The sequence below is a fragment of the Pelmatolapia mariae genome, linkage group LG5 (assembly GCF_036321145.2).
Source record: "Pelmatolapia mariae isolate MD_Pm_ZW linkage group LG5, Pm_UMD_F_2, whole genome shotgun sequence".
Taxonomy (NCBI): domain Eukaryota; kingdom Metazoa; phylum Chordata; class Actinopteri; order Cichliformes; family Cichlidae; genus Pelmatolapia; species Pelmatolapia mariae.
The window spans coordinates 37,984,991-38,005,935 of NC_086231.1; the positions used below are offsets into that span (position 1 = coordinate 37,984,991).

Sequence of the window (20,945 nt, forward strand, 5' to 3'; positions counted from 1 at the left end):
CGAAGGCCGAGTCCTCAGGAGGATGCAGCCCATGAATTTGGACACTGTCCCCGTTTCTCAATATGCGTACTTGTGCGTACTTGCGTTCTCGTGTACTCGTGATACGTCATCATTCGGAGACCAAGTACTGTTCCAATTCGAAGTACGCATCAAGCCGAGAACGCGAAAAAGTCCCGGATGTGTTCTCGCTCCGCCCGTTTTATCGAGCATGCATCGGTGGTGACTTGTGTGGACTTGGTACAGCTAAATATCCCAGAATGCATTTCGTCCAAAACTCAACAGCGGACTCCCGGCACATCGTTTGCAACCCCCCCCCCCCGCTCGCGGTCTTCTCACTACTCAGGTTAAAGAAACCCCAGCAGCTGTCTATAGTATTGAGTGTCCACTAAAATAAAAATAGAAGCGTTCCAACATCTCACCTGCTTGTTTTTATTAAGGTATGTACAGGTATGTACATGTACACTATTATTATTAATAGAGGTTTCACTACTGAGGTTAAAAATGATATATAAGTCACATAGATCACTTCTAAATGTTAATGTTTGGTTTATTTCAGTGTTTTATTTGTTCCTGAGTAAACCGGTTTGGCTGTGATTAAAGTTAAGCTTCATAACATGTTACTCACAGTTAAATTAAGAGGGGACGGCAGTAGAAACTCCGGACCTGTGACATCATCACGTACGCTGGTGTTCCAATTGTACAAATCGCGAGTCCGTGCTCGCGTTCTCGGCGAGTCTGTACTCCCGTGCGTTCTCGGCGAGTACGTACTGGCCGAGAACGCGAGTACGTACTCGCGTACTTGAGAATTGAGAAACGGCCAGCTACTCACTCACCCCCTCCCTCCTCGCTCACAGCTTCTTCTTCTTCTTCTTGGTTGGCAACCAATGTTAAGGAGCATTACCGCCCCCTGGCACACAGCTCAGTGGACATTTAGATGAGAAAATATATATTTGACACATCTGAGGAAAATACTAATAAAATAAAATAAAAATAAATGTTCCCTTTAGAAATCTTTTTTTTTGCTCTTTTCTGCTCTATAAAACTAGTTGTTTTTCTTTTTCAATCACTCATCTTAGCAGTAGGATTTACATGAAAAGAGAAACAAATTAAGTTTGAGTGAAAATGTATATTTTTTGCACTCTCTGGGCAACTGACTCAGTGACTCAAATGACTCAAACCCGATTCACTTTGGTGAGTGACTCATTCAAACTCGATTCAGTAAAAAGAATCGAATTTACCATCACTAGCACGGACCCTACTGTCAAACCCACCAAAGTAATATACAAAGCACTTCCGGTTTTTACTTTTCAAAATAAAAAGCACACGTTTGAAATCACAAAGCGATGACTAATTTTTCTTTCAGTGTGATTATTAGTTAGCGTTTCTGATGTTGGAGGGAGCTTATGGTAATGCGAATTCTGCACAATGCAGTGTAATTTTGACAGTATTTAAAATAAGTTGTGTGGATCACAACATAGCCGCGATAGTAGTTTGCACCCTAACTAACCAGATTTGGCCCATCTAAATAGTTCATAATTACTCACGGTTCTTATTTATTTATTTCTACCCCAGATTGTGATTAACTAAGGGTTACCATAGCAGAATGAATGTCTTTGCTGACATAGCCCCTAGAGAGTGTATAACAGTCTTGCTGTAGACGTGGTAGAAGTTTTCGAATGTCCGATCTTTCCTTGCGACTTGAACACAGCACACAGGCCACCCCCTCGTATTTGTGTTCCACCGTCGCCATTTTGCTTGAGTCAGAGAGCAGTTCTGGTTTTCTTCGAGCAGACTCGGGTTTTTCTCGCTATATTCTACAAGTTTTCAAATATCTTTTTAAATTTTAAACTGGTAATTGAACACTACATACACTGTTTACATCATATGTATGCAGTTACATTAAAACGTTATAACACGAACGTGAATACCACGGTAATAAACGACCGTCTGAACGCTTAGCTAACGATAAGGTCGCTAACCGTCCAAGGTTTCGGTAGGCCTCTGTTATGTACACGAGCTAAAAAGTGCTCATCTATTAATCGTAATAATTTAAGAGTTCACATTTTTAAACTAGAGACTAGTTAGCCAGGTTAACTATAAAGTCAAGTCATTTTCCGACTGGGAGTCACGTAGTTCATTAGCTTTGAGACACTTTTTGTAATTCAACAGTAAGTATGTGAATGTTTTCTTGGCTGTCTTGCTCTTTAAATTTATATTTTCGTCGAGTTTGAGATTCGTTATTGTTATCTGAGTGTTTCAGTTTAATTGCTGTTTGTGTCCTAATTAAGATGACGATCATAATTAAGGCCAGTTGTCACTGGCAGGCTGAGGCTTCCGTGTGTAGAGTGAAGCCTCCCAAAAACGACACTTGTAGATTTTCCTGCATGAGACACTTGAAGTGTAAAAGTATGTCAGTGTGTCCGATCGTCGAGCACACTTGTTTCATGTTGCTGTGTGAAATGTGTTTGTCCTGTTTGTCTTTCAATAACCACTGTTCAGTTCCCCGGGGAGTGTTTCTGATGTATTTGTAGGTTTAAACCCATCCTCTTGGCCCTCTTTGGGAATCCCTGGATATGGATAATTTGCCCCCAGTTGATTGGCAGAAGATTTTTTTTCTCCAGCATTTGGTAATCAAGACGTGAAAGTCCTGCACGGTTTTTCCTCCCAACCTCCAGCATTCAAATGTCACAAAATGTGTAAAATGCCAACAAGCCCAAGAAGAAGCTGAGGATTTTTTCCCACCAACCACCCCACCTTTCTCAACTTTTTTCCCACATCACTTAGTTTCTTCTATTTTTTCTTGTTCATGCTGTTTATGTCCCCCTACTTATTTATTTCAGTAGCCACACCAAATAGTATCAATGATGATTTACAAGAAATCCCCAAAGGACTTTATTGCATCAGCATCAGTATTGTTTAGCGGTTTGGCAGAGATCAGGATGTCTCAGAAATGGGATGTCGTAGGAAGACTAATGTCTTTGGGAGACCCACCCCACTTTTCCTCTTATCTCATGGATCAAGTGTTCCTTCAGGATTTCCTTACTACTGTGGAGACTCCGTACCAGCTGTGCACTCAAGAGGCAGACCACTTCTCTACTACCTCAGGTAACTCACATGAGTACAGGTCAGCTTTACAGATTACTCTCACTGCAGTATTTTTGCCTTTTCTACAAATTTGTCAAATTGTTGTTTTAAGTTTTCTTGTTGTTTGACTTGAAATCTAGTTGGTGATGTACAGAGTCAGAACGTTTACAAATTGGTCAAATATCTTTGACCCTAAGTATCTTTATTTGGATTTTTAGTGCTGCTAAACTTGGTAGCGGTCCTCGGTGACCTTAGCAGTGCTTAATTTAATTCATTGTTTTGTACAAAGCGCCAAATCACAACAACAGTCACCTCAAGGCACTTTCTATTGTAAAGTAAAGAATACAATCATATGAGCAAGCGCTTTGGCAAGAGTGGGAAGGACAAACTTCCTTTAAACAGGAAGAAACCTCCAGCAGAACCAGGCTGAGGGAGGGGCTGACAAAGACCCTCTGTGGAAGTGCTGGGTGAACGTTGGGAGTTGGTGCTTTATAAATAAAATGAACTGAATTAAAAATTGAGTGAAGAAGAAACACTCATTGTGTCATGGGGAGCACCCAGCAGCATAACTAAGGGAGGATTCAGGGTCACCTGGTCCAGCCCTAACTATATGCTTTAGCAAAAAGGAAAGTTTGAAGCCTAATCTTGAAAGTAGAGATAGTGTCTGTCTCCTGAATCCAAACTGGAAGCTGGTTCCACAGAAGAGGGGCCTGAAAACTGAAGGCTCTGCCTCCCATTCTACTTTTAAATACTCTAGGAACAACAAGTAAGCCTGCAGTGTGAGAGCGAAGTGCTCTAATAGGGTGATATGGTACTACAAGGTCATTAAGATAAGATGGGGCCTGATTATTTAAGACCTTGTATGTGAGGAGCAGGATTTTGAATTCTGGATTTAACAGGAAGCCAATGAAGGGAAGCCAATACAGGAGAAATCTGCTCTCTCTTTCTAGTCCCTGTCAGGACTCTTGCTGCAGCATTTTGGATTAACTGAAGGCTTTTCAGGGAGTTTTTAGGACATCCTGATAATAATGAATTACAGTCGTCCAGCCTGGAAGTAATAAATGCATGAACTAGTTTTTCAGCGTCACTCTGAGACAGGATATTTCTAACTTTAGAGATGTTGCACAAATGGAAGAAAGCAGTCCTACATATGTGTTGAATACATATACAGGGACATATTGTGGTTATTGTCGTGCACCAGGAGGATCCCAGGACCCACTGCAGCAGCGTAGGGCACCAGTGGTGGACCTGGAGGTCAGTGGCAAATGTCAACCCTCAGGCCACCCTCATGAAGTCCATTTCTGATTGTTTGATCAGAGACCTTCACATCAGCGGCCTGCTGGAGGTCATTTTGTAGCTCTGGCTGTACTCAGACTACTGCTGCAGCTGTCAATTGTTTTAGTAATCGATTAATTTATCGATTATTCAATCGAGTAATCGGATACAATTACAGTGCTGGCTGCGGTGAAGAAATGCCAGCATATCAGCATTCTGAGGTTCGCCCTGTGCTTTGATGCAACGTGTTTGCGCTGCTGAAAACAAGACGGTATGATGGTGTAGAATTAATATAAATAGTAATTGATTGTCCAGCCTAACGACCCTCAGGTCAGCGAGTTTGACTAACAACAACAACAACAACAACAAACAAACTTTATTTATATAGCACATTTAAAAACCAGTGGTGTACCAAAGTGCTTAACATGCTAGAGAGTAGGATGAAGTAACAGGGAAGGATGAGGGCTATGGCAAGGTACCAAAACGTGCTAGCAGGTTGAATGGCATTAAAACACAAAGGCAAAAGAATTGCATATAAAAGCGTAAAAGAAAACTAAGTGTAAAGGATAAAACAATCAAAAAATTAAAAATGATTAAAAGTAATTAAGAGTAAGCCGAAGATAAGAATAAGCATTAAGCTAACTAACAAGCAAGCGTTAACTGGTAGAAAAGGCGAGGCTAAATAAGATTTGAAGGAATGGATGGAATCAGACTCGCGTATAGCGATGGGGAGGTTATTCCATAAATCGGGTGCAGCCAAGGCAAACGCGCGGTCACCTCTAGTCTTCAGCCGAGATCTCGGCAGTACCAAGAGTGACTGGGAAGATGATCTTAATGCTCTAGTAGGGGTGTATGATCTAAGTAGCTCAATGAGGTAGCTTGGCGCTATATTGTTAATAATTTGGAAGGTAAGCAGCAGGATTTTGAATTGAATGCGGTACTTAACGGGAAGCCAATGCAGATCAGCAAGGACAGGGGTAATAGAGACACGCCGCCCACTACCAGTAAGGAGACGAGCAGCTGCGTTCTGAACAATTTGGAGTCTATGGAGGAGAGTAGAGTTAAGACCGAAGTAAAGTGAGTTGCAATAACCCAACCTAGATGTCACAAAGGCGTGGATAAGCTTTCCAAGGTCCCTATGCGGAACAGTGTCTGGCCTTGCTAATAAGACGCCATTGATGAAAGCAAGATTTAACAACAGAAGACACTTGTTTGTCGAACTTAAAAGAGCTATCCAAAAATACACCCAGGTCACTAACAGTGTCGGTGAGGAAACTGTTAAAGGAACCGAGGGCATCACGGAGTTGACTAATATTAATGCAGGACCAGCGCTGCTGTTTGGTCCTCACGGTGTGTGTGTGTGTGTGTGTGCGTGCTTCCACATTAAACTATGCCATTGTCATCACTGCTGCTGTTGTGTATCAGTGTGTGGAGCCTTTTCATCCACAGCTGCTCGAGAATGTATTGCAGTTATGGGTGAAACGCTCACACATTGGCTCATTACACAGCTCTGTGTTAAACAAAGTATCCAAGTAATGTCTGTTTTTGTTTTGTTTGTTTACAAAAACCAAAGCATTTGTAGACATTTGGGCAACACAGCATCCCTGTGTTGTTCCTGGTACACACTGACACTGAGCGTTTAAATATTCCCTTTTAGGGCTGTGCGATATGACCAAAATCTCATATCCCGAGATAAGACATCTATCGTCTGACAACGATATAAATCACAAACATGTAACATTTTCTGTAAATTCTGTGAATCTCGGGCAGCTCGACTTGCGTGAAGTGTTTCCAGCTGGGCGTCGTGTACCTGGAGTCGAGTGTTTTAACCGATGCATGAAACGATACATTTTTAGACATAAGTTGTAATGGCCGCCGTTTTCTTTGTATTTATTACACGGCGTGCTGCGGGGAAAAGCCTGTTCTAACGTTTGAGTCTAAGGTTTATTTTTTAGCACCTGACGGTTCTTTGTTGCTTCTCATCCATAAACACTCTGCATCTTTCACGTGATTCAGTTTATTTTGAAAAGTCTCAACAGGATCTTGAGCTTTATTGTGAAAGGTTTATGTGGAAAATAAAAAAGCGGACACGCGATGGTTTTACCGTCGTTGTTGCTAACGACAACGCATAAAAACAGGCGCTTGTCCGTCCGTAGTGTGGTTATATTAAATATAAGAGAAAGAGAACTTTAAGAAATGAATATAGCCACTACAGTGACCATCAACACCATGAACAAATATTGCTGTAAACAGTTTATTTTGCGACACCACGAAACAAACGATAGCGTAAAATGAAACGATAGATGTTTTTATATTGAACAGCCCTATTCCCTTGAAAAACATCCAGAGGTGTTGGTTTGGTTTGAAATGTGATGTCTGGTTTCTGTGCTCTGTGTTGTCAGGGAGGTTCCTGTCGGCCCATAAGAGAACCAGCTGCTGGGTTTAGAGGTCGTTCCTTTTCATCACCACCGCGTAAAACAGCTTTACTATGACCAGCCATGGAGACGACTGCTACTTCTTTTACTATTCTACCTGCAGCAAAGTAAACAAGCCTGCTACATGCACACATTGGGTTAGAAGGTGTTGGTGACCAGAAAGAAGAGTCCAAGCTTACTGTTTGTCTGTGCAGGGAGACAGTTGTCCGTTCAGACACTGCGAGGCAGCTATGGGCAACGAGACCACCTGCAGCCTCTGGCAGGAAGGACGCTGCTTTCGTGCTGTCTGCAAGTTTCGCCACATGAAAATAACGGTAAGCAAAATGTAAATGGAAGAAAGCTGAAGTCATCTCCTTCAGGCTTTGCCCAGTCGAGGCTGTGTGTGTCTTGAATGGCCATTAATGAAGAGTAAAAAAACCCACGCCTCCCTGTAAACCAGGATCTCCACTCCTGACTCCTTCTTTCAGATTTCTACAATGTGAAGTGCTGTTCAGAAACACAAGGCTGGTTAAAACGGTGGCACGTTCCCTCTCATTCAGTTCTTAGCTACATAGTCCAGAGTGGTGTTACAAAGCACAGTGTGGTTTGTGTTAGGAGGAGCCATTTATGACAAGAGGGAGGCTAGACTAAACTCTGAGCCTCCTCTGAGAGTGAGGAGCGTTTCTCCTCATGCATGTTGTTTCAGATGGACACCACATAATGTTTACATGTTCTTCATCAAAACAGAAAAATCGAAAGGAGATCGCATGCTACTGGGAGAAGCAGCCAGCAGGCTGCCAGAAGCCACACTGTGCCTTCTACCATGAAAAGCCTCGCTACATAGAGGGTGTCTTTGTCCAGCCTGATAAAAGTGAGTTTAAACACACACAGACATTTTACATCCACTACAGCAAGATGCTGCTGACTAGAGCAGGGCGATATGACCGAAAATATTTAGCACCAGATGCATTTGAAAATTTGCGATAACGATATAATTGACACTAGACAAAACACTTTACAACTCCACAGCTTTATTAGTGCAAAAAAACCCCATCAATGTATTTTCACTTAAACAAGCAGCTGTTTTTTATGTGCATTAAAGTTATATAAAAATGTAACAGTGCAAATGCAAATTCCTTGCTGACAGTTTAACCAAAAGGCATTTCCAGTGGAAACTGGCCGACATATCCTCAGCATAACCATGTATAATATCCATAAAACTTAAAAAGAGGTTATACACACACAATACGGTAATATTATGTTGAAGCACAGTACGTATCACTCCGCGAGGCTCCTGCCTACGATAGCCGTAATGCTCCGACAATCCATCCAGCGGTGCGGCTTCGTAGCTTAGCAAAGTCGTACTGAAACATTTGACATTCGAGCGCCGTGTAGCACATAAAATCGTTTGGAGGTCAGTAAACACAACCAGAGTTCATACATAAGGCACACGGGATTATAAGGGGCACTGTCGATTTTCAGAAAAATCAAAGGATTGATTTTAAGTGTGCCGTATTTTCCAAACAACACGGTAATAACGACGGCCCGCTAGCATGCTCTACCAAAAATAGTGCTTTGTTGTGTATCTGATGGACGAAAGCTAAACCAGTTCCACACCACTGAAGTTGCAGCATTTTTACAAACCAATTCTGGTTCATCCGTTTCATTCAACGATCCGCTTTCGCCCTTCTCGTTCTCCGTTGCCGCCATGCTTTTTCCTCCATGTGCGTATGAAAACAAAGGCACTGCGCATGCGTGTTCTCATACCATGTATGATATGGCCCAGCCCTACTAATGACCATGGCTGTTACCGTCCCAGACGGAAAGAAGGAGGAGGAACAGCACCACGAGGAACAGACTGTCCCGGCAGCCACAGTCAACCCTCAGCTCAGAAGTGTCAAGACTGAAACTCAGGAGCCGGTACCGAGCCCCACCCATCCACCAGTCGTGATTAATCCAGCAGACGATGATGAGGATGAGGACGGTGAGCTGAATCTGACTTTAAAAAACATGTATTTCTGCAATGAAGTTAATATTTTTTTGATTCTCATCACGGATGTCTTTCAGACCAGTTCTCAGAAGAGGGAGAGGAGGGAAAGGGTGGCCCTTCTCCTAGAAAGCTGCCCAAATCAGGTGCGAGACAGCAGAGAGACACAAGCTCACACCCTACATCGTATCTCGGTTTGTGAGTTAACCACATCTCATAAAATCTTTTGTCTTCACAGACGATTCACTGAACTTTGGAGTGAGCACGTTGGAGGAGATCCGGCTAAGGAAAGCCCTTAAGGCCAGCATGAAGAGGGCCGGTTACCCCCTCCAGACTACCGAAACATCCACCAGTGTGGAGAAAGAAAACATTCAGACGTTATTTCGACCAGATGTGTTTGACTCAAGAGATGGTAAAAAGTGTGGACTTTGTGGACTTTGTCTTGCAGGTCCCAGCTGTGTATGACGTTGCTTGTTCTGATCCTCCAAATGTGTTCAAATCGTGACCAGCTGCGTTTTTCCAGTCTGCTGTGTAACTTTGGTGGCGCTGTCCTCCTGTTTGCTGCTGCTGAGGCAGATCTACTTTAAACTAGGGCTGAACGATTATGGAAAATAATCTAATTGCGATTTTTTGCCCCAATATTGCGATGCGATTATTTTTTAAGGTCTTTGTCTTCTGTATTATTAAACAAAGACAAGCAATACATCATATAGTATGGCCAATACTATATTACATTAATTTTAAACTGTTCTTTCCTGGAAGACAGACCTCTGTTATGATGACATGAGGTGATGCATGAATTGATGACTGACATTTTTATTTAACTTCTTCAATCACAACAGTATATTTGAACATACACAATAGTTTATTTTTAGCTTACAAACATCTGAGCATAAAGTGCTGACAAGGAACCCTGGTGTAAACATTAAAATGAAAGTCAGTACAATGTGCAGATTGCAGAAATATACATAAAAAAATCAGTGGCTTTACCACACTCAGTTTTTCGACATCTGTGAACTACTAGACAGTCATTAAATTAAAAAATAATATTAAATAAATAAAACTAATAAATAAAAAATACACACATCTTACTGATCTCTGCAGTCAGTAACATTACACATAAAGTGCAAACATAATAGCAATTGTATAAACACACACACAAACACGCCTTTAAATTAAAACTGGCTGAACATCTTGATTATCTGCAGTAAGTAACAGCAACACAGCACAAACTAAAGTGCACAATGAGTATGGCTCAGCTAGCCATAATCATCCTAGCTCACAGGTTTTTTGCTAGGAAGACCAGCATATCTACTTTTGCTGGCTTTAAGGATGAGCGAGTGCAGGTCACTATATTCCCTCCAGTGCTGAACAGACGCTCTGAGGGGGCACTTGTGGCTGGCACACACAGATATTTGCGGGCCATCTTGCACAGTCGTGGAAAGTGAATGTTGTGCACCTTCCACCAGGCTAAGGGATCATCCTCTCCGTCAATGACAGGGGTCAACAGGTAACTATTCAACTCTGCCTCCACGACATCTTCAAGTGGCAGAGGCAAAGCTGAAGAGGCCGCACTGGTTTTAAAAAGACTACCAAGAGTCTTCTTTGCCTTTCCCCCAGAGGCCTGTGCACTTGGAGAATTTTGAGCAGTTTCAGTGCGAGACCTCTTCTCCTGCCAGATGGGAAGAGAGACATTAGTTTTGCAGTTAGCTTATATATAAATATTATGTGTTTGTGGAAATATAATTTTCAAGGATTTACCTGATTATGTGTACGTCTAGCCGATTCCACCATTTCTGTCTTCAGTCGGGCCTTAATGGCAGGAAGGTTGTCTGCGCTGATGTATTGCGTTTTGAACCTAGGGTCCATGAACGACGCAACATCCAAAAGCTCCTGGGTGTTGAGGTCACTATACTTGTCGTTGAGGTATGCCAGGACCTTGGTTTTAATTGATCTAGTCAGATCAGTGTCCTCAGCATCTTCAGCCAAGACTGATGTTGCCAGAAGATGGAGAACTGGCTTGAGGTAGGAGATGCTCACATACTCTTCTCCAGAAAGAGCATCAGTAAATTCGGAGAGAGGATGCAGTGCCTTATGAATGGACTCCAACACTTCAGCATCCTGCCAGGTTGGGATGAGGGAGCGTGCATGTCGGTCACCTGTCAATACCTGCGATATGGCTTTCATCTGTTCCAGCACTCTGGCAATCATTTTCTCTTTGGACCCCCATCTTGTAGGGCACTCAGTAATGAGAGAGTGCTCAGGAAGCTTAAGCTCCTTCTGTGCCTCAGTGAGTGCTGCCTTTTTCTTCCAACTGTGCGAGAAGTGCCCCACCAACTTCTTGCACAGCCCAATTGCTCTTGATACTCTACCATCTTTGATTGCATTTTCTGGAGGGAAAAAAAATAAAGTAAAAAGTAAAATTAGTGTTAATCATACAATTGCAGTTATGATGCAAGGTTTCACCATTTCTCTCTCTCTCAAATTCAAAGTTGCTTTATTAGCATGACTATGGGAACAGTGTTGCCAAAGCTATTGTTACATACATCATGACATACAAGAACATAAGACCATAAGACAAAAACAAAAAAGAAAATACATAAGAAGAGGTGGGTACATCAGTGTGGGGTTGACATAACATATCTAGAATTAACAGCAGTAAAGAACAAGATAAATAATAGTGTGGTGTGTTTGTGGGAGAGAGTGATACACAGGCTCGCGCATACATGCATGCACACGCACACTCTCTCTCTCTCTCTCTCTCACGGCAGTAACTTACCAATAGCAAGATGTAATCTGTGTCCGAAACACTGGAGCCTGGTCCATTCGTTCAGCTGTGCTGCTTTCACCATATTTGACGCGTTGTCCGTCGTTATGCAGACAAGGTTGTCTTCAGGGAGATCCCAACACGCAAGCCCCTCTCTCAGGCCAGCAGCAATGTTTTCCCCTGTGTGGTCTTCGGGGAAGTAGGCCGTTTGTAGGCTGCGAGCTTCGAGGTGGAGGTCTTCGGTAATGTAATGCACCGTCAGACTTTGATAGGGCTCTGCTGTACGGCTTGACCACATGTCTGTTGTCGCCGCAAAAAACTCAACAGCCTTTAACTCCGCTGCAACCCTCCGCCTACATTGCATATGTAGCTCGGGTATTGCAGTCTGACTGAAATACGTGCGGGAGGGCATTCTGTACCTCTTATCCAGTGTAGTTACCAAATTATTGAACCCAGGCTTGGTCACCGTATTGACGGGCATCATGTCTTTCACGATGGAGTGGGTTACTGCTTTGGTGATTTCCACGTGCCGTTTTGAAGTGCGTTCATATGGCGTAACACCTTCAAACAGTTCGGTCAGTGATCCTTGCCGAGTAACGTTACTAGGTTTATTCTGCACACTACTAGATTTTTTTAGCCATACATCTATCATACTCTGTTTTGTGCTGAGTCTTAAGGTGCTGGTACAAATTCGTAGTGTTTCCCCGAGATGTAGAAACTCTACCAAGACAGGTTTTACACAGTACCTGACTCTGTGCGACATCATCTCTTTTAAACCCAAAATATTCCCACACGGCTGATGTGCAGTTCCTCTTTGGTACTAGCATCCCCGCAGGCTCTGGTTCTGTTGAACCTGAGGCCATTGTGTAGGCTACAGCTTTGCTTGCTAGTTCACTCTCGGTAGACTGTTTCAAAACTTTGCTCCCCGTGTCACGTGACCAGAGTGCAGCCTCTGTGGTTAGACAATCTCGTTTGATCATATCACATGTTTTACTCGCGCATGTCACGTAAACAGAGTATAATCGCAGCCTTTGCGGTTAGAAAATTGCACTTGATCATGTCGCGATATTATCGCAAATGCGATATATCGTTCAGCCCTACTTTAAACTTCAACATGTTCTGTGTTCAGAGACGCTCTTGTGTTTTAACTCTAATCTCTCTGGTGTTTTTAGAGCCTGGGGGAGCCAGAGTTAGTGTGACTAAAAGACTTGGGAGAAAGATTGACAGCACTGGTAAACTTGCTCTCTTGCTGCAGTTGTCAGATACTATTGTGAGTAATAATGTAGAGATTAAAAGCTCATTGCTTGTCCTTGATGTAGATCTAAGAAGTGCAGAAGATGTCCCCCTGAAAAGGAGTCTGGCTAAGCGTTTGGGTAGGGTCGTGGATGTGGACCAACCATTTCTGCCCCCTCACAAAGGTCAGTGCTATAAGAGCTCCAGCTGTGGCCTCTGACTCATTATGCTGCCCTTCACACTGAAGCCTCGTCTGTCTTCTGTTTCTTCAGCTCTCAAACCTGTAAAGGAAAGACTTGGATTGCTTTGTGATCCTGTTGCACCCACTCAACCAGGTAAGCAGTCTGATATGAGCTACACTCAGATTGATTGTGGAATAATATAAATCATAGCCATGCGCTAGAACGTGTTGTCATGGTTGCAGCTGAGAGCAGTGCGGTGTCACAGAAGGTTCCTGAGCTTATCCACATAAAGACTCTGGAGGAGATCAAACAGGAGAAGGCGGTGAGGTCCCAGCCCGAGAACCAGAAAAACACCAGAGCCACAGAAGTCACCGAGAGCAAAGCCAACAGTGGAGCAAAGCGAGCCATCGCCATGAACGACACTTCCATCTACAATGTCAAAACATTTTCTGAGATTCTTCACGACAAGAAGAAAAGACAAGAGGAGGAACTGGAACAGAAGCCCCGCCCTGAGGTCAATCACACAGCAGAGAGAGATCAGGGCAAGAGCCAGGAGGAGGCCCACACAGCTGGGCCTGAGGTCACAAACGTGGGCCGGATTAAAGTAAAGACCCTGGAAGAAATCCGCATGGAGAAGGCAGCAAGGAGTCAGCTCAAGCAGGCAGTGGACGCTGAAAACAGGAAGAGGTCTTCTACTGAGGAGAGCGGTGCCAAGAAGCCCCGCCTGCTGCACATTAAGAAACTGGCCCCCCAAAGTAAGGCTGCTTTTTTGCATATTACATCTGTGCTATTACAGGAAGTGCATGCACATCTGTTACACTGTTTCAATGTCTTTCTGATGGCATTTGGTTTTGACTGGTTGGTAACACTTGGGGGGACATTCTATTAATATGAACTTTTGGTAAGACTGTATAACACAGGCCGTGACAAAGACCATAATTCCCCTGAGTGGATGAATAGATGTTCTGTTATTCATTTCTTCTATTTTGCGTGTCTCCTTTGCTGTAAAATGGCTGGAAATTAGGCGAGATTAAGCCGCTCCATAAGGGTGTTTTTATGCTTACCACGTGCCCCTGACGCCGCATGCTGCAAATGAAGTATCATTTTCTCACAAAACACAAACGACCGAGCCATCACACCGTGTACCCAAGCAAACCACACGTTTTCTAAAAGCCGATAGATCTCACAGAGTCCACAGTGTCTGCAGGTTTCGTCACATCCCAACCAAAATTCACTGAACCAGTCAAAGAAGACCACAAATATGCATGCACGACTGATAAACAGTAACATCATAAATCAGACCTACCTTTGCTGTCGCTTCCAAACAGACGTCCATCTGAGACTGCAGCTGGTTTCCTCTTAACTCCCACAATGCCTCAGATCTGTTTTCTGCCAAAAACCACAGTTTTCTGCCCAGTTACAGACATTTGATTGGATGAGGGTCATAAATTGTTTACACAGAGATTGTAGACCATATAGTAAAGTGTTGCTGGATTGTTTTGTTTTCTCCTAACATGGTTTTGAAACACTAACATGAACCTTATGTTGAACTTAGCTAGCAGCATCGCAGCAGAGAAGACAAACAAGCCACACAGAAGTCCATCTCCTGAATCCCAGGTACTGTCTGCAAACCAGGAGAGAAGGCTTTCTGTGTGTTTATTCAGTGTTATTTTCTTTGTCATCAGGCAGGCTGTTGGCAATGCTAATTTTCTCTCTTTGTAGACCAGTAACAATATCAAGGTGAAGACCTTTGAGGAGATCATGCGGGAGAAACGCCTTCGAAAGCAGGAAATGTTGGAACAAGGCAAAGTGGGAGAACCTGAAACGGAGCCTTCTCAGAATCAGAATGCCAGCAGTACCCTCAAAAGGAAGGCTCCTTCATCACCGCGCTCCTCCTCGCCTTCCTCCAAAACTCCACGTGCCGGTTCCACCGAAAGAGTTCCTGTTCGCAAGCTGATTACTCTCAGGTCAACGGCTGCATCACCTGGAAACGGTGTGGCCGCTCCGGAAACAACAGCTGCTGTTGTTACTGTGCAGAGCTCTTCACCACAGCAGGCTGGGACAAAGTCCAGCTCCAGGGTCGCTCCAGACAAAAAGACGTCCACTGCACTGTCACCACTCAAGCAGCCTCGTGTGACAGGAGCCTCTACTGCTGAGGAAACAATGGACACGAATCAGGAGTCCCCAGAGCACACTGCAGATACTAAAGGTACTGTCACACATCTTTCTATTGTAAGCCAAGTGCTCCCAGAGCACTCAAAGCACTTTATCTATGCACAGGTGCTTTCTCTCTAACATTCACACATTCACACTCCGGTGGATGCATCAGAGAGCACCATGGGGTGAGCATCTTGCCCAAGGATACTTGGCTTGCAGCCTGGAGCAGCCAGGGATCGTTTTAATCAATCATTTTAATGGAGAGGGGCAGAATATCAACCAGGAATCCAGAAAAGAAAACGCATTACATAAAAGCTATACATTGGTATGGTGTAGTTAAACTGTACCATAATGGATGTAACTCACACCCACAAAGTCCCCCTGAGTACTCTGGGAGAGTAGAGAAGTGCTGTATAAGAATCAGTCCATGACCGTTTACAGAGCCGTGTTTACTTTGCCAGTGGACATTTAAACCATGCAGAGAAGGCTTGTGGTCGCTGACACCAAAATCAAGTCCTTTATCATCAGTTTGACTCACGGTGTTTGAAGGAGCACCATCCCACAGTCAAGCAACTGTGACTCCACTGCATGGAGTGGGCCATGCATGGTAACGTCTTGGACAGCAACCTGCTTCCCTCTGCCAGAACAGCTAAGACGAGCCAGTGTTTGGTCCTTTATCTGTGGGAGGAACTGAAACTTTGAGTGGCCAAGCAAGAAAAAACCCCTCCTGAGAGTTTCTTAAACCCGGTGACCACCTAAAAGAAATGTCTTACAGTTGTACCTGCCAACAAGGATTAAACACAAATTAGAAGCTGTTCATTTCTTTGTAAGTGAGCAAACATACAAATTTAGCAGGGGGTCAAATAGTCCTTTCCCCGCACTGTAAGCTGACCTTAAACTGACCCAACCAGGAGGTGCATGCTAAGTTTGAGCCAAACAGTTTCCCAGTGCTTGTAGTTTGTAGTGACACACTGTGGTTCGCTCTGATAGTTCTTATGTGAAAAGAAACAAAAGCATGTGAATTCTAACCAGAGTGACCAAACTACGGTGTGAGGCAGGATCTGAAAGTCTCTGCAGACTAAAGCATTTGATCGGCATTACTTTGTACTTACAGAGAGACCGAAACTGAATGTGAAACCATCTGTGATGAAGCCTGCAGTGCTGGTTAAGCCTGGCCAGAGGAGGCGGGGAGCAGAACAGTCTGCTGTAGTTGCTGTTAAACCTCTAAACAGCCCTTCTGCACTGAATGAGGAGCCACGAAACAGTGACAGACATGTAAGGGTGCATGTGTTCAGTGTGATGCACTTCATATTTAATTTCTATTGTGATAATCCTGTATAGAGAAATGCAGATGAAGGAGGAGGGACTAATTACTCGTGTGCTGTGAATTTGTTTTGCCTCGTCAGACTCTCCCATCCACCGGCGTGGATGCTCCGCGGAGCTCTGCTGTGCCCCACAGTCACGTCACCCAGCTGGAGTCTGCCTCCAGCTCTAGCCCAACAGGAGAGGAGCTTCAGACTGTCCCTGTCTTCAAACAGAGTCTAGGCCCAGAAAGCAGTCTGCCCATCAGTGGTGCTACCACCAGAGATTCCTGCACGGTGCCCCAAAGGTAAACAAGAGTCCAAACAGAAAAACAGATAAGAGTTAGTGTGCTGCTGGCTCAGGGGCTCGAGGAAGCTGCCCCCCAGCTGAGTGCTCATTGGTTTCATTCCCAGTCTGGCTTTGGGGAAAGAACAATAAAAGTACCAAGTGGCAGTAGAAAATAAAATATTTATGTTCGGTAGGGCTGCACAATTAATCGTTAGAAAATCGCAATCTCAATTCTAAGCAAAAAATTTGTGATTCTCATTTTATGCAAAATCGTGCAGCCCTAATGTTCGGTATGCACTTTATTAGAAACACACAGTCATTACTGTGATAGGCCCTGTTTTGCCTGCTGGTTCTTGGTGGTAGAGACTGAACACGGTGCTGGAAACATTCCTCAGAGATGTTGGTCCACACTGATGTGACGCTTTGCCCCATTGTTGACTGCACATCAAATGTGCTATGTTGGATTGTGATCTAGTAACTATGGAAGCCCTTTGACTACAGTACACTTACTATCAGGTTTGGGAAACCAGTCTGAGCTTGTCTGAGCTTGTCTGAGCTTTATGGTTGCTGCTGGGACCACCGTTACCTTCACCCTCCACACCTGCTCCAGCTCTTCTCTGAGCTCTTGGTATTTCTCCAGCTTCTCGTGTTCCTTCTTCCCGATGTTGCTGTCATTCGCTACATCGATCACTACGGCCATCTTCTTCTGTTTGTCTACCACCACTATGTCCGGTTGGTTAGCCACCACCATTTTGTCCGTCTGTATCTGGAAGTGCCACAGGATCTTAGCCCGGTCATTCTCCACCACCCTTGGGGGGGCGTCTCCCATTTTGACCTCAGGACTTCCAGGTTATACTCCGCACAGATGTTTCTGTATACTATGCCGGCCACTTGGTTATGGCGTTCCATGTATGCCCTGCCTGCTAGCATCTTGCACCCTGCTGCTATGTGCTGGATTGTCTCAGGGGCATCTTTACACAGCCTGGGGTCTTGCCTGGTGTGATAGACCCCAGCCTCTATGGATCTGTGCTCAGAGCTTGTTCCTGTGCTGCCTTTCAGCCACTTCCTCTGTCTGCCGGTGGTACATAGCGTGCAGAGTCCTGTCCTTCCATGACTGTTCTTCTCCTCGCTCCTCTTCTTTCTTGGGTTTCTGCTCAGTGAGGTATTCACTAAGCGTGCGGTCTGTGCTAGCCGTCTCCTGATGTACTCATGGATGTTTGTTGTTTCATCCTGGGTCAAAAATGATCCTATTTTTCAGATTGGCTGCTCTCGTACTCAATGCACCTTCAGTTGTATTAGGGGCTTGGTACCCAATCTTGGGTTTTTGTTCAGTTGCTGCAAGCTCCATGGCAACCCCGTGAGCCACGGGTGTCAGCTGTACGAGTGTCTGACCTGTTGTTTTTGTAGTGGCTCCCTGAGATTTATTTGTGTCTCTGCTCTTGGTGAAGAGGTTCCTCGCTGAGAGCATGTCAGTTTTTCTCTGTTGAGTTTGTGTGAAATTGGTCATGTGTCATATTTTCTATTCAAAGCACTTTATACAACTTGGCTCATTCACACAAGCATGTTTTTTCTAACATTCACACACACGTAAACTCCAGTGGATGCAGCTTGGGGTTAGTATCTTGACGGAGGGTATTTGGCATGCCGACTAGAGCAGCCAGGGACCGAACCACCAAGCTTCCAGTTAGTAGCTGACCTGCTCTTCCTCCTGAGGTGGTCAGAACACCAGAAATCTCCTGATTCTGGTCTGTGGCTGATTGCTCGGTCATTTCTAGCTGTCTGCAGCTATAATCCCAGTGTGAATAGATCAGGATTGAAGTTTTTTTTACAGGAATGTAGCATTTCAGTAACAAAGTAAGTAACAAGGCTTTCTGTCATTCAGCTCAGTACAGAAGACACCCTCTCAGCCCAGATCAAGGAGGCTCAGCACTGCAGCATCCCGGGCTGCCTCCACCTCGAGCGCTGCTGCCTCCACCTCTGCCATGGATGACTTCGAGGAGCTGATCAATGAGTTTACTGACGACCACCTTGATGATGATGTGGACCCCAGTATCGGAGAGGACGACCTGCTGCAAGAGCTTTCTGAAATGATTGACAGCTGAGAGGACAGCAGTCGGCCCCTGTGTCTCTCTGGGTTGTGTGACTTAGCTCCATGGTAGATGTTGGGCTGTTTAGATGTATTTCGTTCTTAGAATAACTTTTTTTAACCTATGAGTCCATATGTTGCTCTTTACATTTTCATCATCTTCTCTCAAAGACAGTCTTCTATAATTTCCTCTTCAGGTGAATATTTGATGATGGAGGAATTACTCTGCAGGGCCTCAGTCCTCTTCATCATGTGTGTTTATGATCCCACTCCAACAAAAGCTGTTGTGTTAGAGATGCGCTTAGGTTTGTGTGGATGCTGTTCATTTAGAGAGAAGTTATATCTGTATACTGTGTATGCAACAGAACTATGCGTTTGTTCTGTGAGTGGATGAGCCTGTTCCCACATTGTGACAGTGATGAAAGAGATCAGTTTGATTTCAGCGAGGACTGTGTCACAGAACCTACGATGATCACCGTTTAAATTAATTTATTGGAAAGGCGTGTGTGCAGTCATTCACATGTGATCGAGTCTATCCCCTGCCTGTGACTGTACTCACTTTATATGTTTTATTAATGTGTGTGTTTCTTTCATCACTTATGTTTAGTAATGGACGTCCTTTTAACCTAGAACAGTTGGTGTCAGTGTGTAAGAACTCTCGTTTGTTATTTATGAACAGCTCAGGGACTGTTTCACAGGTTTCTATGTTCTTTATACAATGAAAAAGGAAACGGGGGGGACTTTGATTTTAGCAGTACTGCCTACAGATGATTTTTTGTTTGGTCTGTTAGTAGATCAGCTTACTTTGTCTCTGTCCTGACCCTCTCACACAGGCTGACTATTCAGAGTGACTTGTACATTTACTGTGTAAATAAAAATTATTTTGAATTAATTCGAATTCTTGTTTGTTATTTACTATTATTTACTATTCATTTACACACATACACATATCTGTGTGTGTGTGTGTATATATATATATACACACACATATGCATGTATATACATATACATGCATATGTGTGTGTATATATATATACACACACATATGCATGTATATGTATATGTATATGTGTGTGTGTGTGTATATATATATATATATATATATATATATATATATATATATATATATATATATATATATATATATATATATATATATATATATATATATATATATATATACATACATGCATATGTGTGCTTGTATATGTATATATATATATATATATATATATATATATATATATATATATATATATATCTCCCTGTTGGAGCTCAGTTTGGGGGGAGTTCTTTTTTCTACTCGTCTTTCCCCATGTTGTGCATTTTTCCATTTTTCAGTTCCGGGTCGCTGCTCGTGCGTACCTAGCCTGACCTGTCTCCCCAATGTGATGTTTGTGTATTGTATGTACGGTCAGCAAGGTCAGTCTCTTAATTGCTCCTTGGGGATAAATAAAGTCTTCTGAAATCTGAATCTGAATATATATATATGTCAGTTTGCGTTCTTACCATGTTGGAGCTATTGTGACCAGGTAATTTCCACTGGGTTAAAAAAGGATTTGGATTGTGATGTGTCAAAGTCAGACTCGGTTCATCATTAGCCAGCTTCAGAAGGCAAACCAGAAATTTTAATAAAGATTTTACAAACAATCTACAAAATAAATATGATGGGATTGATAAATTCATATGGATACCAGCACGCACGTTATGGTGTTATTGGTAATGAGGTGGCAGATAGAATTGCAAAGCAGGCTGTTAACGGAGATCAAGAGGTTTTAAATATCAGTGCTAGCAAAGCTAAAATGAAGAGCATGGTAAAAGAGAAAATGATAGCAAAAGTGGTGGAAGGGGGAGAGGACAGGGAGATGGTTTTATTCTATTCAAAGGGAAACAGGGAACATGAGAAGCACGGGGAGGACCAGGAGAGAGGAGACAATCATATCTCAATTCAGATTTGGACACATTCATTACAGGGAAACATGAAACAGGGAGATGTAGTCGCTGTGGAATAACTGAAACCATTTAACATGTTCTGTTGTTGCACTGTCAAAATTATCAGGAAGAAAGAAGTCAACTGATTGAAAACCTGTAGAAAAAAAGATGAAACTAGATAGAAAGGATTTATTGCAAAGGAACTCCAGATGTGAACGTTTTATGGCTTTATTTCAGT

At 43.4% G+C, this 20,945-nt stretch overlaps 2 protein-coding genes across 4 annotated transcripts; one reads left to right on the forward strand and one right to left on the reverse strand.

The window, feature by feature from the left end:
- Positions 1-1,769: 1,769 nt before the first annotated feature.
- Positions 1,770-19,667, forward strand: zc3h11a (zinc finger CCCH-type containing 11A). 3 transcript variants are annotated; one of them, XM_063474961.1, is made up of 17 exons: positions 1,770-1,851; positions 3,033-3,105; positions 6,762-6,901; positions 6,989-7,108; positions 7,521-7,644; positions 8,560-8,757; positions 8,841-8,906; positions 8,999-9,172; positions 12,700-12,759; positions 12,847-12,945; positions 13,033-13,095; positions 13,185-13,697; positions 14,498-14,559; positions 14,665-15,151; positions 16,214-16,374; positions 16,506-16,708; positions 18,572-19,667. In XM_063474961.1, the coding sequence occupies exons 3-17, from the start codon at positions 6,848-6,850 to the stop codon at positions 18,789-18,791; spliced, it is 2,604 nt and encodes an 867-aa protein (XP_063331031.1). In that variant the 5' UTR covers positions 1,770-1,851; positions 3,033-3,105; positions 6,762-6,847; the 3' UTR covers positions 18,792-19,667. The 3 variants fall into 3 exon arrangements, with proteins under 3 accessions (XP_063331031.1, XP_063331032.1, XP_063331033.1); XM_063474962.1 differs by lacking the exon at positions 1,770-1,851 and adding an exon at positions 1,858-2,168; XM_063474963.1 differs by lacking the exon at positions 1,770-1,851 and having other exon boundaries at positions 1,858-3,105; positions 8,593-8,757.
- On the reverse strand, positions 9,179-12,685 carry LOC134628191 (E3 SUMO-protein ligase ZBED1-like). Its single transcript, XM_063474964.1, has 2 exons — positions 10,522-12,685; positions 9,179-10,432 (listed from the first exon to the last, which is right to left on the reverse strand). The coding sequence occupies exons 1-2, from the start codon at positions 10,969-10,971 to the stop codon at positions 10,040-10,042; spliced, it is 843 nt and encodes a 280-aa protein (XP_063331034.1). The 5' UTR covers positions 10,972-12,685; the 3' UTR covers positions 9,179-10,039.
- Positions 19,668-20,945: the final 1,278 nt, after the last annotated feature.